The 16,983-nt window shown below is 33.1% G+C and overlaps 1 protein-coding gene across 4 annotated transcripts in view; it reads right to left on the bottom strand.

Annotated features, from left to right (window-relative positions):
- The window catches only part of RBM27 (RNA binding motif protein 27), a 55,198-nt gene that overhangs the window by 23,047 nt on the left and 15,168 nt on the right, over positions 1 to 16,983 (bottom strand). The window contains exons 4-9 of one of the 4 annotated variants that reach the window (XM_063086559.1): positions 14,239 to 14,330; positions 13,377 to 13,570; positions 12,392 to 12,655; positions 10,614 to 10,895; positions 8,711 to 8,845; positions 1,854 to 2,018 (exon numbers count right to left, since the gene is read on the bottom strand). In XM_063086559.1, coding sequence (XP_062942629.1) covers positions 1,854 to 2,018; positions 8,711 to 8,845; positions 10,614 to 10,895; positions 12,392 to 12,655; positions 13,377 to 13,570; positions 14,239 to 14,330 — 1,132 coding nt within the window. The remainder of the gene's footprint in view (positions 1 to 1,853; positions 2,019 to 8,710; positions 8,846 to 10,613; positions 10,896 to 12,391; positions 12,656 to 13,376; positions 13,571 to 14,238; positions 14,331 to 16,983) is intronic. The other 3 variants (XM_063086560.1, XM_063086561.1, XM_063086562.1) reach the window with 3 other exon arrangements.

Below are 16,983 nucleotides of genomic sequence, written 5' to 3'. Positions count from 1 at the left end.
ATTGTGATACAGAATTCCTCGTTTCTCACCTTAATGGAAAAATTCCTCATGTGATTCATATTAAGTTTCAGCTACAAGATAAGGTATATTCAGATCTTTATTACTGGTCAATCACTTCTCTAATTCAGAGTATAAGATCAGCAAATTATTCCTATTTAGGGGAACTTCCTGGCCTCTAAAAGCATTTGAGTATGCCGCTCCTACGTAAGCACTACTAGGATTCAGAGAACTCCCTCATCCAGCAAATTTTTCACCCCCAACCCTCTTAGATTAAGCATCTCCCCTGAATATTGTGCTTCTCCTAACTTAAAATTCACAAGCGAATTCTCTTCTTGCATTAAGCATCAATGGGTTACCATGAGGCTAAAACAATAAAAAGCCATTAAAGCACAGGTGATTCTGAGATACTTGGTATCAGAACTAGAACTGCTGGTCAGCATTCCTTCTCCTCCCTCTGCCCCATTTTCTTCCTTTCTTCTGGTTTAGAAAACAGCTCATGGAATTGCACAGAAAGGGCATTAATAGATTAAAAACTGTTTCCCTCTAATAAAATGTTAAACTGTGTGAAAATTATTCACCAGGGCTATTTGTGCTGCCCTCCTCAGAGGAGGATGGCTTGAAATTTAAAAAGTTATCACAATGATGTTCCTATTATAGAATTTGTATTTTACCCCAAAGCTTGCAATCAGCCTTGAAGTTGCTTGATGATGGTTAATAAAACCAACCAAACTCTTTTGCCTCAGTGGTTAGAGAGCTATGCTTAGAGTTATCAGGGAAAGAGTATTCTTTGCACTTTATACTTACTTCAGCTTCTGCTCTAAATCCCCTCTTCACAATTTTTGTTTAAGACAACTAAAGACAGTATTTAATTGTGAGCATGCCTCCCTGAAGGAAACACACATTGTAATGATATGCCTAGCTTAAAAGCAAATGTAATCTACTTGCTTATTAAATTTAAATGTGTTTAAGTCTGATATGGTTTGAAGATGATATATAAAATAACAGCTTTCATGGTTACAAATGTCAACTTTAAAAACTATATGCAACATAACAAAGTAAATGCTACTCAAACTTTTTTTACAAAAGATCAGCAAATTATGATTAAAAAAGTGTTTTCAGTTACCATTTGGTACTCTTGACAAAGAATCCCCTACAGTTAAGGCTGCAGAAAGTTTTAAGGAAGTTACATAATCAAATGACCTTGTTCTATAATTACTGGGAATATCCAGAACCCCAATAAACTTAAAAGTCCTTTAGTTAATTACAATGAAATAAGATCTAACAGCAAAGTGAAAAATGTTAAAAATAAACCTCATGAATCACAAATAAAGCATTCCACAGATCTTCAAAATACACATGTCAATAGGAGGGAAGAGTTTTCAAGAATCACTACATTACACACAACCAGTATGTACAACAAGTGGTAGAGGGAAAAAAGAACATGTTTATCTATGATCAGCAAGAAACCAGATGTTTGTTTTTGGTTTTGTTTTAAAGAAAAATTAACCTAGTTTTTCTTGTAATGTTTATCCAATTAATTAGAAAATATTCAAGTAGATATTATCTTCCTATCTACCTGATTAGAACTAGCTCAAAAGAACTAGCATGACTTTGTTAACAAGGCACGAAAAGTAAATACAGAGGACACCAGAGATGACAGACACACAGAAGGCCTAATCATCTAGCAGCCACTAGGGACAAACCAAAGAAGCAAAGAAACAGAAAATAAAACAACCTAAGAGCTTTAATGGAAATTTATGACAGCAGATCAGGAAATCAGGTAACCTCTTAGGCCGGCCAGCTTAAAGTACAAAAGATCAGTGAGGTGAATGGCCATCTGTAGCAAAGCTTACCTGGGACGAGAGGGGTGGGGCTGGAGACTGAGGTATGGTACCCAATGGAGGATCCCATGAGGTTGCGAGGTGGCACCAAACGAGCTGCCAACAGAGGAGGCGGTGTCCCCAACTGAAGTCGCTCAGATGCAGCAGCACCATGTTCACGAGAGTACATGGGCTGTCCTACAGAGGAAAGAATAGGAGGGCAGCTGGGATTGAGAGTCATAAGCTTCTCTTACGTAATGATGTATTTCCTGACACTTTGAGCCAAGAACAGAGAAATCATGCCAACAGGGTCAGTAGTCAAGAAAGATGTTACTGAAATTCTTTCTAACTCAAGAAAGAACAGACATGCAACTGGTTAGGATGTGTCGAGATATAAAGAAAGAATAAGAATTAGGTAGTATGACTGTATAAACTCCATCTTTTACAATCTTAAAGGGAATAAATACATGCTAACTTTATCCAAAGTTGAACAATCAACCATATCAAGTTTTTAAACAAAGAAGCCCTGAGCCATTATTCATATAGAATTTTGAATAGAATAAGATATGAAGGTGTCATACTATTTCGAAAAGAAACAGGATTCTTTAGACAAAGAGCTGACTCTAGGTCAGGGTAGAAAATGTATACGAGCCTGGTACACCTTGCTATATGTTGCCCTTCTAGAAGCAAGACAGCTATCATAGACCTGTATGTCAAAAATAAACAAAAAACTATCAAGAGCCAACATGAAGAGGCTGCCACTAGTCAAAGATGAGACAACTAAAACATTGAAAAGGACTACAATGGAATGAAATATATCAAACATGTTAAAAACTCCTGAGTTCATAATGATACTTTAAAAAAAAAGACAGTGGTCCCCTTTGAAAGATACTAAAGAATCAACTCAGTATTCTGAAAACTGATAAATGAAAGAAAACAAGAATTTATCCTTCTTCCCTACAAAAACTCCATCTCAGGTTAACCAAATGGTTGATACTGCCAAGTTTTACTTTACAGAACGCCAGTAACAAATGTAGAAGAAATAAAATTAGAGTGTCATATCAGACAACAGACATAGACAATGATCAAAAAGGATTGCTGAAACCATAAGCAATTTTTTAAATGGACAGATTAGGATGAAAACACCTGTACACACTGATCAATATTTATAACCCAGAAAGAAGGTAACCAGACATTATGAGCATTATGATGTACTGCAGCAGGAAATACATAACCCCATGTATAAAATGTTCTTGCCAAACAAAGAAAAAAGCCGAAAGTGAATCTAATTAAATCTCTAGATCTAACCTCCAATGTATAAGAAAATACAGGGGATAGAGGAATGTGTTAAATGACTCCAGGAGATGAAATCTGCCAATACAGACTGTAAGAAAATTCTTCAGGACAAATGATCTGTTCCTTCAACAAATAAATGACACGGGAAAAAAAAGGGTAAAGGACATTAAAGACCTAAGAAACATGTCAACTAAATATAATGTGTAACCTTGTTTGGATCTACCTTCAAATGAACCAGCTGTAAAAGAACATTTATGATACAATAAGAACACCAACTGGATATTTGACAAAGAGTAAAATGTTAATTCTTTCAGGACTGTGAGAATAGTATTGCGACTATGTATGTTTAATCCTTATCTTTTAAAGATACATAAGTTTTTAAGATAATATTTGGGACTTGTTCTAAAACATCAAGTCAGGGTTGGATTATAGATGAAGCAAGATTAACCAAGGTCAAAGGATTTGGATGCCTGTACTGGCCAGCCACCAAAAAAAAAAAAAAAAAAAAAAAGTTTAAAAAAACCAAATAGATTACAATAATGATGAAGATGAGCCAGTCAGAATTTATATCCATTCAATTTAGTTTTTGTTGGTGTAGAGAGTGATTGGATAATTCCAAACTGCAAACATCTATGTTCCCATCTTAAGTTGTTTATGTATCTTACATGCCTGATAACATTTTCACATTCTTAATATTAACTCTAGTCAGCTGAAGACAGTCTTTATTAAACTAAAATTTTGGCCACTGTTTGTAATTTTCCTGATTTTGTCTTGAAGAGTAATCCCGGGGAAAAAACTGTAAGGTAAGTTTTAAGCTAAAACCCCAAATCTAAAAAAATTAAAAGACTCTATCTTCCAAATACAGACCATATTTATCATGTGTTGTCTTTATTAGAATACAAGGTCCTTGATACACTTTGGAAGTTCCAGGGCTTAAACAATGCCTGGTACATAGTAGGAATACAATAAAGAGTCATTTAAAGAGATGAAAGTTTAAAGTACCCAAATGACAAGAAAGTATTTCTTTGGGTGAATATCTATATGTTGAAATAGGTAATATGACAACTAATGCAACATGAATCCAAGTAAAACTCCAGACCATATACAAGGACTCTATTAGACACTGATTTACTTTTCTAGACATCAAATCCATTATTCTGCACAGAGAAATGCTATCTATATATACCACAGAACTAAATCAGCAAATCTCAAATTCTGGATTATAGTGTTTTAATAACTTTATACAATTAATAACAGCAAAAGTATTTTCTGAAAGACAAAGATTTTTTATGTGAATTGATTGAAGATTGAACAATTTCCTACAACCTAAGACTCAGTCTCTAGAATCCAGGATACTCTATACTACTCTTACTTTTTTGTACATTCAGTACAATGAGCTTAGCAGTTATAAAATATTTCTGTTATGTCTTCTTCAAAAAATCAAAAAAAAAAAAAAAAAAAAAGACCAAATAAAAGGCAGAAAAGAAAGCACAGTATATTTTACTTAAAAATGGTCTTCGGAAAGCCAAAAAACATAGACTGATTTGGTGACTTCAAATTTGGGTAAAACGTGTAAGTACTTCAGAGGAAATAGTTGATTTTAATAGGTGTATGAAACCGCTGTCTTTCCATAAAACTCCAACTACATCTCATTAGTCAAGTCATTTTCATAGGATCTATGATATTTTAACTCAACAAAAACAACAAAATTTCAAAAAGTTTTTTCTAAACTATAACCATTTGATATTAACTTTTAAGTAGCATTATCAGAAACCATAAATATCCTACCCAGTTTTACAACGGAGTAATTCTTTTCCTCCTTTTAACACTCAATTGTTCTCTTCCAAAACAAGTGATAACTGCAGCCTAAATGAATGCTCTGTTTTTGACAGAATTAGTTCCTTTGTTACCTGTGTTTCTGAGGCACTCTGTTATTTAGGAAAATACAGTGTAAATGGTTTTCATTTTCTGTGTAATTTTTTTTTTTTTAATATTTGTTTACCACTATTAGATTTTCAGATTCTTAGGAAATGAGCCATTTCTTATCCATGTGCATGTTTCCAGTACCTAGCACTGAGCAAACTCCTACCTACTTTTACCTTCAAAATCTAGATTTCATTTTTCTGTGTTTACTTTGCATCCCTGCTGACATAGTTTTCACGACTAAATATCATTTGATATGTTATTTTTCACTTACAAGCATTTTCTGTGTTGTGAATTTTAATGATAATAATTTTAATGGCAATAATATATCCATAATTTACTTTCCCAACTTGCTAAACTTTTAGGATAGCTCAAGTTCCCTATTACATTGCAAACATATACAGTTTTTTACTTCATTTGAACTGATGCAAGTTCTATTTTTACTGAAATTAGCCATTACAGTATTTAGAAAAGTAACTTGGAACAATTTCAAGGATTCAACTTGCCTCAAATACAATAATTTTTTAAAAAAAGTTTAAACTCGACTGATGAAAAAGATATAAAAAACCTGTGACTGACAAACTAAACTACCCCCCCCCCAAATTTTTTAAATGTTTGGATTGTTATCAGGTACTATCTCCTAGGATTTCCAATTTCTCTATAAATTTTAGAATGAAATTTTAGACTTTTATGAAAAGAAGAAAATCACAAACTTGTTTGCATAGCAGAGTTTTGAATTATCTGATATGAATATCTCATAACTTTCAAAATATTCAGTTGTCAACCAATTAAATCTCTTTAAAGACACTGACACAGATACAGAACTAGCCTTTAAAGTAGTAATTCACCAATGCCAGTGGGAAGTTATCACCTTTTATTGGTCTGAGACAAAAGATTATGTCTTTTTTGGCATAAAAATGTATTTTTAAAACTGAAATAATATTAGATGTTTTCATATACAGTCTTTAACCAGGCAAAATAGGAAGCTGCTAAGTGCACTGGTCCTCAAAATTTTCTTAGAGACGTTACCAGCCTCTAAAAAATGAAAGTTTGGTACTGCACACAGGTATTGATATTCAACTCGATATGTACAATCAACTATGTTACAATAAAAATAAAAATTAAACAAAAGAGAAAAGTTTGGAATTTTTGTTCTAAAAGGCTTTTACTGATAAATCACAAAATATTTTTGTTTATAACAATAACAGAAAAATGGACTTCAAGCAACATGAAGTCTGATATTCATTTTGGTTCCCTAGTGTCTAGCACAATGCCTGGCACATAGCAGGCACTCAATAAATATTTGATGAGTTAATGAATATTAAGCTAAATCATCGAAATAAATACCTGCCAGACTTTTTAAAATTAAAACCAAATGGAATATTTATAGAGACAACAATGTTAAATTTAACAATACAAGAACAAACGGTAATTGACATTTTTTTAGTTAAAAAAAAGGAATTTTGTCATGAATCACAATACTAAATTTAACAGTATAAAAATATGCCATCTGTAACAGACTCTCAAGTGAATAATCCAGTTTTCATATTTACAAATCCAAAAAGTGTTCAGAAATAATGTTTAATGCTGATTCAGGAGAAAAAGATGAAAGGATTAGAAATAATTTGATGACTGTTGAAGATGGATGATGAGTACATGAGACTTCATTATACTGGTGTATGAGAGTTCATTATTCTATCTTCTTTATTTTTATGTATATTTGAGATTTCCCACAATTAAAAAATGAGGCCAGCAATAAAACAAACATGCACTGTGAAAAGACACTACAGTCACCAGAAGACTGTGAGGTATTAAATATGAAACAGAAAGGACAATTACTTCACTATCAGATGTAATTTCTGAAGAAGCTCAGTTGAATGTAACATACATGAAAAAATAAGTCAAACAGTAAGCCTACATACAAGTATATATCATTATACAATAAATGCTTTCTGGTACTGTAAATTTAGAACAATACGAGTATGTTTTTCATGCACTTAGAAGATTTAGGCCTTGCAAAAGTAGGAGAGAGAGCATATTGATAGCAGTGAAGGTGGGAAAAGAAAGCTGAGTCACAACAGGCGGACAGAGAGGATATAACTAGCCTGACCAGAGAAGGTGCATGTTGGGGAATAGTGAAAAAAGACTTCCAAGAAGGGATGGAGTACATTATAAAAAGAGTCAGAAGATTAAGAGAGGTCAACAAACAGTTCAGAAGGACATGGTGGCCACTGAAGAGCTCTCACGAGGAACTATCATGGTTGGTTTTCTGAGCAGCATTAATATGATGTAACTTAAAATATATTTTATGAAATATAAAACATAACGATGTCAAGAAGGTTGTAGAAATCCAAATGTGAAATGATTCAAGTGTAGATAAGGGCAGACCATAGTAGAAATGAAGAAAAAGGGATACTTCAAAGAAAAAGAAACAGGATTAACTGGATATGGAAAAGCAAAGCAATGAGTCAGTCATGTGCTTTGTCATTCAATTCTAGGTAATTAGGTAGATGTTATTTATTTCTATTGACAAAGACAGGAGTGGCAGAAGGTAGAGATTTACGGAGAATAGGTTTGATTTCAGAGAGGCAAAAATTTGAGGAGACAATAATAACTACAATAATATAATAACATCCTTTATAGCTTACTAGATGCCAGGCACATTTTTAGATGCTTTATATGTATTAATTAATTTATTCCTCAAACAACCTTAACAAGGTGGGTACTATTATAATTCCCGTTTTACAGAAGAGAAAATTGAGATAAAGAGAGGTTAAGTAACTTGCCCAAGGTCAAAGAGAGTAAATAATGGAACCAGGATTCCAACCTGGGCTCAATTACTTTGCTGAATTGCCACTCTATGACATAAAAGAGATGAAGAAATGTTCAGGAGGCAAAACAAACTTTATGATAAATACAAAAAAAAGAACATATCCACAAAGTTACCTGACTCTCTAGAGAAAAACCTCATAATCTGACATTTTTAATAACCAAATACCTTTTTTAAAAAATGCTTTTGGAGATGGAAATTTTTCAAAAAAGCCTTAGTAAACTAAAAACAACAAAACACCTAAGAAATAAAAAGAGAATGAGAATTCAAGAAAAAAATGTATTGCAAGGGTACTTCCAAAAGTTCATGGAAACATTTGTATTAGCTTTCAATTCTATTTTCCACAAACTTTTTGAAGTACCCTCATAATACAATTAAACATGAGTGTTACAAATAGCCTAAACACTAAACATTACAATTTAAATGATGCTATCTTTACTTCAGCATGTAAGTTAAATATTAGGCATATTTTACCTGACCTTTTGTCTACATCTTATGAGATGAGCCTTATATTTTAGAAATTCAATCAGAAAAACATTTTCTGAACAGAAGCTTTAAATTAAATTTCCTTTAGAGGAGACTAAATGTTGCTACTCTGTGGCAGAGTAGACTTCCCCAAAACAGAAGGCCTTGTTTTTCTCTCCCCTATCACAAAAAATTAACATATGATTATATATATATATAGCATAACTACACAGTAAACTACATTGTGAATACAAATAAAATTTTTATAGTTACATGGTCCACAAGAATAGAAATTAATTATATTTTTAATAGGGTAATACTATGAGAAAACATGGCTCTTTTATACCCTAGCAATTTAAAGTCAACATTTACTTACGTTCTGATACTGTATAAAGGAGGTTCTGGGGTAAAGGAGGAGGTAGTCTTGCTCCCACTGGTGCAAGATTGGGCACTGCACTTGTCCCAGGCTGGTCACGGCTGTTTATCAAGCTTGACTGTGTTATAGATGGTCCTACAGATAAGAAAAAGTGAAAGGTAGAGCATTAATGTTTCCTAATAAAAAGATTCACTACCCTAGTACTAATTTGGATATTCATACTTAAAATACCTACTTCAGCTTTGAACAGAATTAAGGAATTTGACTTATGCAGGCAGCACTGTGAGTTGTATAATTAATTAAAATGACACTCTTAGTTCTGGAACGGGCAAAATTAATCTAGGGCGAAAAAAATCAGAACTGGTTGCCTCTGGGAGTGGAGGTGGAGAATGACCAAGAAAAGGCTTGAGAAAACTTTCTGGGGTGGTGGTAAAGTTGTATATTACTCTTAAATTAATAAGCATGCTTAAGTGTTCTAATATCTACGACATACTGTGAAAAGCATTAACAATAAAAATGGACAGATGGAAAGCTATGTGATAATGCAAACATAGTAAAATGCTAACTGTAGAACCTAGATGGTGAGTACATGAGTACAATTTTTTCAACTTTTCTGCTTGCTTGAAATTTTTCAAAGCTAGATGTTGGTGGAAATGACATTCTTGGATTTAATTTTTAAGCAAATATGTCCCCACAATAAGATAACATCTCTTCTTATTAGAATTTCTATATGATGCTTCTTTACCTGGAAAATAAAATCTCATCTTGAGCTTCACAATTATACTGTTTACATAAAAATACTAAATATTCACAAACACTAAGTTAAAAGAACAATATTTCTATTGACCAAATCTATGCATGAAATTCCTCCAAACCCTTATCAACTTTAATGTGTTTTAGAGTACTTCACTGCAAGGAAGCTCAGCAATGGGTAGACTATGCTAAACTATTTTTGCAACTTCTTTTGAGTCTATATAATTCAAAAGGAAATATTTTTAAAAACTGATAAAAAGTACTACTTAAATAAATTTTTTAAATAATAATTTGTTCTTTTAATAATGTCCAAGTAGATATTTTCTTATATATTTGCATACATGTAAACAATTCATAATTTTTTCAAATATTAATTTAAAAATTTAGTCTTAATTCTGTTTCTGCTATACTAGCAACTGTTAATAATGTTTTTCAAATGACCATTTTTAAACATTTCTCATTTTTAATTTTGGTGGATGTGATAATGGCATATTGATTATTTTTTAAAGAACAAGAAAAGCAAAAAGCAATCCTTATCAGTAAAGAGATCCATATTGAAGTATATACTGGTAAAATGATATGACATTTGGAATTTACTCCAGCCAAAACAAAACAACCCAAAAAAAGTGTGTGGGAGAGTGTGGCATAAATGAGATACAAATAGCTAAAGATTGATAACAATTGAGGCTGAATGACGGTACATGCAATACACATATTATTCTCTTGCCTCTGTGTATGCTTGAAAGATTCCATAATAAAAAATTTTAAGCATTGTTTCAAAATTCTTAAACAAATTTTCTTTAAAGACTGGGAAATTTCATTAAACTACTGGCATGTTCTTTCTCTGACATCTTAAAAAACTGTCTTTCTTAAGATGCTACCAACTAACAAGATTTTGACTACAGGTTATTTTCACTATAGGTTAGACTACTACAGATAAAATTTACAATGGAGTTACTTCAAATAACACCACATAACAATGGATAGAAAGAAAGAATAGCATCTTAACTTCAGGAATATATTTCAAATTCCATTATTAATTTAGTTTTATAACACTTTGACTGGAGTGCCAAGTTAGCTAAAAGGGATGAGGTTCTTTTCAATAGAATTCTTCACTAAAGAAAGGAAGATTCGACCAACATATACTTACTCGGTATGGGAAGCACAACGGAAGGTGGAGGTTGACCATGTCCTTGTGGAACAGGAAGTCTCATACTATGGCCAGGACCTGGGCCTGGGCCAGGGCCAGGGCCTGGGCCAGGGCCAGGGCCTGGCATTGGAGGCATTAACATCCCAGGAGGTGGTGGAGGAGGAAGCCCAGGAGGAGGGGGTGGAAAAGGAATCATACTGGGCAGAGCAACTTCATCAACAACGAGGGGATCATTTCCATGATCAAACTGACAAAGGTCACCAAGTACACAAAATCCTCTTTCTGTAAGAATAAAAAAAGAATCTTTTTATGATCTACCTAGAGTTCAGAAAACAAACAAGTCCCTGAAAAATCCACCAATCTGATTTACAAAATGGTTTTTTCCAAGGAGTCTAAAGCCTTCTTAGTGTTATTTTGTTAATTATCACATATCCCTGAGGCTTAGGCAAGTGTATTCTCTACTTTCTATACTAGGAGACTACGACTTGTTGAAACAGCAAATAATGGGGTCAAAAACTGGCTATTAGCTATTATTAGATTAACCCATTTGCTATTAAGTTTTTATAATAAAAATCCATATATTTTAAACAAATGTCAATTTAGCAAAGGCTTGGTGGGGCTCGGAGAAGCAATAAAGGCCTTGAACTAGATAATTTAATTTCAAAAATCTATTCCCATAATACAATTCTAAAGCAACCATTCTTGCTATGTCTGGAGGTTGAAACTTTAGTTTAAAATATTCCAGTGGGCATTATGTACCACATACTTCACTGCAGCACTGTCTGTAATAGAAAAATGTTAAAAACATCCCGAATGTGCATCATTAAAAATAAGTTAAACATATTATTGATGTACTGAATACTAAGAGGCCTAAAAAAAATACTGAGGAAGCTCTTTATTAATATAGAATGACTGTCAGGAAATACTAAGAGAAAAAACATTATGCAAAAATGTGAATAGTATACTTGAATAGTATACTAGTATTTACTTAAAAAAAGAAAGTGAGAGAGAATATGTATATGATTTGTTTATGTATATATGCATAGGCTATCTTTGGAAAGATATACAGGAAATTAATAACATTAAGTTGGCCTTGGGAAGGAGAACTCTGCTGGGAGACCAGGGTGAGGATGAGGTAACACTTGAATTATGATTTGAATCTATTCCCCACTTAAAAATAAATAAAATGTAAAAATATATAATTATTTATAGAAAAAAAATGTTTTGATGTTGGCAGCTTGCTTGAAATCATACAGGCCAGGGAAAAGTGAGTGGGAGCATAGATAAAAATAAAATTGCCCATGAGCTGGTAACTGTTGAATGAGGTGATGAATACACCAGTGTTAATTATATTATTTTGTCAGCTTTTATAAATATTTAAATATTTCCATAATAAAGAACTAAAATAAACTCATACATACTGATTCATTCATTCAAATGGAAACTCAGCAAATCAAACTTGTGAAGTACATTATACGTGCTTAACAAATTCCCAGCACCAAACACTACACTAAAGAAATTATCATTTAGTGTCCACCAAATTTTATGGTATACTTACAGTGTTTTAAGTAACAATAAGAACAAAAACTAAGAGTTAAATGTGAATATTCTTTTGACAGGAGCCAAATCATTAAATCAAACAAGTAAATAAGCATCTGCCAAAAGAGATTCATTGCTTTTAACAAAATCTGAACTGTAATTAAAAGGTACATAATACATGCAACATTTGCTTTACTAGTACTTTTAGGTACAATATAAGAGAAGGCAGTGATTCTTACCATCATAATCTCTGCATCGCCTCTTTGGTGGTGGGTTTCGACCAAAAGAATTGGAAGAGCTATGATTGTTATAGTAATTAGACCAACTCTCAGTTGTGTTTTCAGAGTGGTGAGCAGGTGCGATCACAGTAACAGTGCTGGGAATAGACTGTGCCCCGGAGGAATACTGCTCAGAAGAGTTTGGAGGTGGTGCAGACACAGGCACGTAGGAACTCTCTAAGTCATTCCTTTCACTCTTAAACTTTGATCTTTCCCTGTGCTCTGCTTTAGAGACAAAATAAAAACAAAAAACAGAGAGATCAGACATTTATGTTCTTAAACTATGTTTATTTTCCTACAGAATAAGAAAGATGAATGTTAAAGTAAACTTACTGAGCTATCCATATTTCAAACTGCTCTCATTATTAATATATCCTAAAAGCAGGAACATCAACAATGTGACTATCTTGACAACAACATCAATTATACTTCATGAAAAAGAGTTAGCTTCTCCACTGATACTTAATAAGAATGTTATCCAAGAATTGACTTCCAAATTGATATCCCAGGAGATCAGTGGTTGGGATCTCAGTAATCTACTTAAATTTTTATTTTAAGTTTTATAAACCTAGGCAACCTTACAGCAGATCAATTACTTTTAGGAAAAAAACAAAAACAAAAAGCAAGAGCAGACAACCTTCTTCCAGTGATAGCTTTGTTGATTAAAAGACATTTGTACCAATTATACAAAATCACTTAAGTCTAGACATGTACTATGATACACCTATGAATAGTTTCTTTTCAATCAAATTCTCTTGGCTCCATTCTAAGAATAGAGCCCTGTTTTTGTAAGAAAATCAATATTCAGTTTTTTGAGACAATTCCAGTTTTCACTTTGCTTGGACATATTAAGAGTACATTTATCTTTAAGAGAATTTCGTGTATCCTTGTGATACAGGAAGATAAGTGACTACAGAGTTTTTAGGAGGACACCTCATCTACTCACCAATATTCCTATTTGGATCCCGGTCTTTGCTGTGCCCCCTACTTCGGCTTCTACTACGACTCAGGCCTCGGCTCTTACTCCGACTCTTACTCCTGCCTCTTCTCCAGTCGTACTTCTCACGGTATAATTCATTTCGCTCATAATACCGGTCATAGTCTCTCCACTTGCCATCTTCTCTTTTTTTCTCACGTGTTCTATAATACACAGATATAAAAGCCATAGGCTATAAAAACCAAGTCTGCAAACAAATCTGTAGTATGAAATACTCTCCTTAAGTCACAAAATTCATAACGTCTATGCTTTTTCAGAAAATAGTAAGACCATCACATAAATCCTCTACTCCATTACACAAAAAAGGAGAAAACATTCCCACTTCAGTATACTGGGTGGGGAGAAATGAAAAAAAGAGGTGAAACCAAAGTATGGGGAGGGGTGGGAGAAAACAGAAATTGAGAACCAGAAAAGAAAAAAGCTCAAAACAAAATTATCATAAACAAAGACCAATTTATTGATGATAAGTTGATGATTCAATATACAAACTGTGCTACTTGTAATATAAAATGATATGGATGATTTTAATATTGAGCACCCCTAACCAAATGGAACATTTCATTAACATTCTCTAAGGAGCCTGCTCCCACCTCTGAGCTCTTGGGGAAAGCACATAACGATAACTGTTTATAAAAGAAACAGAAAGTAAGACAAGGACAAAAAATAGAAAGAAAGGAAAAAAGAAAGATAATATTCTCCTTAATGAGTTTAGAGAGGAGTCAGTGCACATGTTAAAAATTTCTTTAATGCCCTTGCAAGGCAAGTGAAAAGTGAGTTATCAATGTTTTCCTAATTAAACATAAACACAAACCTTTGTTCACTAGATTCTGAACGAGTCTTCTGGGGACTAGGATATTTCTTTTTTCTGACATCTCGTTCTTCCTCTGCTGGCTCCTGAAATACCTACATGAAAACATTCATTAGAAATAAGAACACTCCTTCTATTATGAAATTACAAAACACATGCACCTGATAATTTTTCTGGCATGAGAGAGCACATAAATAAATACACTGAAATACTGTGGTCAAATCACATCCAAAAGAATTAGGCAACAGTAGAAGTAAAAGAGATGCTCAGGTCACTTTAAGAAGCAGTGTGTTAATTTTTAAATGTTAATCTAAGGTAGGGAATGGTAGCGTAGGTTTTTTTTTTTTTTTAATGGCTGGCTGTTTCAAGAATCTAAACCCTTGACCTTAGTGATATAACATGCACTCTAACCAACGGGCCAGCCCAACAAGCAATTCACTCTTTAAATTGAGACAGTAGAAATAGCAAATCTCTAAGTATTTTAAACTAAAATGGTTTATGTTAAAAAAAAAAAAAAAAAAACTTAACTTTAAAAAAATAAATAAATAAATAATAATAATAATAATAAAATGGTTTATGTTTTCCTAATTATAATCACACATATAATTCATTTCAGGAGGACTTCAGATTTAGCTCATAGAAAAGGTTTCAGAAACAAATGGTTAAGTTAATAAATGTTATAAAACTAAGTATTTCATATAAATTACGGAAAAATGATTTCTGAATTAATGGAAATGCTAAGCCTTCTTTTAAAGACTAACAGTCAAAAATTACCACAAATTAAAAGAGAACCAGTGATTTTATTACTGTATTTAAATAAAAGTTGATCTCAAACCCGATGTATGAGAGCCTATGCTAGAGAAAGGTGAAATAATGTCATTTGCAAGAGCTCAACAAATGCCCATCTAATGGAAAAGCTCACTTACACATACCCAGATCAGAAAGCAAGTGGATGGGCCAGGAAATAACAATTTAATAAAATCCAAGCAACATAAAACGGCAGCCACAATATGGCAACCATACGGTTCCAGCAAAAACACTACATAATCATTAGACTGTCTCTAAAAATTCTCTCTACCAATTTACAAGAAATATAGAGGATGTGTTACTCCACTGGGATGCAATCAGCAAAATCCAGACTGTAAAAAACTCTACGGGACAAATAACTGAGTTTCTTCACAAACAAAATTTAAGGAAAAAGAAGAGGTAAAGAAAAAAGGAACTAATGCAGTGTGCTTCACAAATCATGGTACATATCTCCCAAATTCTACCAGCACCAGGATGAGTTGTGCCAAAGATCTAGATTCTTGCATGTGATTTCCCGTGTGATCAACAGTCTAATTACAAACAACTGATGGTATAATGTAGCTGATGATCAAGGAAGAAAGACAACTAACCCTTAGATATGCTCCCCTGTATCCTTTTCAGAGTGATTGTATGAACTGAGCACAGACCAGAAAAATAATGGATTTGCCAAAGTTATGTGCCACCTCAAACCCCTTCCTTCCACATTACCTAACAGAATTACTGTAAACTATTACATGAACTATTACTTATGTCAGTAATTACATTTAAGTTATATGTAAAATCTTAGAAAATGAGAAATGCCAGAAAGCGTCAGTTGGGGTGGCTCTACACAAGCTGATATTACCCATTTTTCACAATTTTCAAAACTAATATTAACTACAAAGATACAAATGAACTAGTATAACAATTTGTTTTTATTAAACTGCTCTTTCAAAGCTCCAGATAATGCAAATTTTCTCTTAAATTCAAACCACCTGCCTTTCAAACAGATACTTCTAAACCACAAACCTTTTCTAAACCACTGACCTTCAACAGAAACGGAAACATGCCACAAAAACTTTTACTATAAAAGATTTAATCTATACCATAGACTAAAAATTATATACTACAAAATACCAAAGAAAAGTTTCTATTTCCGTTACTTGAAGAAATATACAGGGAGACAATCCTACTTTATGATTACAGGGCATGATATAAAAACAAAAACAAAGGCTGGCGGGTTAGCTCAGTTCGTCAGAGTTCAGTGTTATAATACCAAGGTCAAGAGTTCAGATGCCTGGACAGGCTAGTAGCCAAAAAAAAATTAAAAATAAATAAAAACAAAAATGTGATAACAGTCTCAGTTGATCTTAGTTAAATACAGCCACATTTTGTTTTCTTTCAATGCTGGATCAGTTCAATCAGCCTAGCATTTAAAAAAGAATCAGAAATGACAACTAAATGATATGTGACCCTTAGAATAAATCCTTCACTGGAGAGGAAAAGAACATGCCATAAAAAAGGGACACTGTGGGCTGGCTGGTTAGCTTAGTTGGTTAGAGCGTGGTGCTGATAACACCAAGATCCAGGATTTGACCTCTGTTCTGGCCAGTGGCCAAAAAAAGGCGGGGGGGGCGACACATTGTTGGGTCATCTGACAAAATTGGAATACAGACAGTAAATTAAAGTTTTAAATTTAATGGTATTGTAGTTATGTAAGAGAATATCCTTATTCTTAGGAAATACACACTTAAGTATTTAGGGGAGAAGGGCCATGATGAATGTGACTTACTGCCAAATGATTCAGAAAAAAACAGTTACAGGTAGAGACATGTAAAGACAACAAATGGGGCAGATCTTCAATAAGTGTAACTAGACAGATGTCATATGGGTGTTTGGGGTGCTATTCTTATAGTTTTTAAGTAAGTTTAAAATTACTGCCAAATAAAGTTTTAAAAAAAT

Source organism: Cynocephalus volans, chromosome 2 (assembly GCF_027409185.1).
Source record: "Cynocephalus volans isolate mCynVol1 chromosome 2, mCynVol1.pri, whole genome shotgun sequence".
In the NCBI taxonomy this organism is placed as follows: Eukaryota; Metazoa; Chordata; class Mammalia; order Dermoptera; family Cynocephalidae; genus Cynocephalus; species Cynocephalus volans.
Note: the sequence above shows the minus strand (reverse complement) of the source record. Positions and strands in the feature narration are given on the sequence as shown.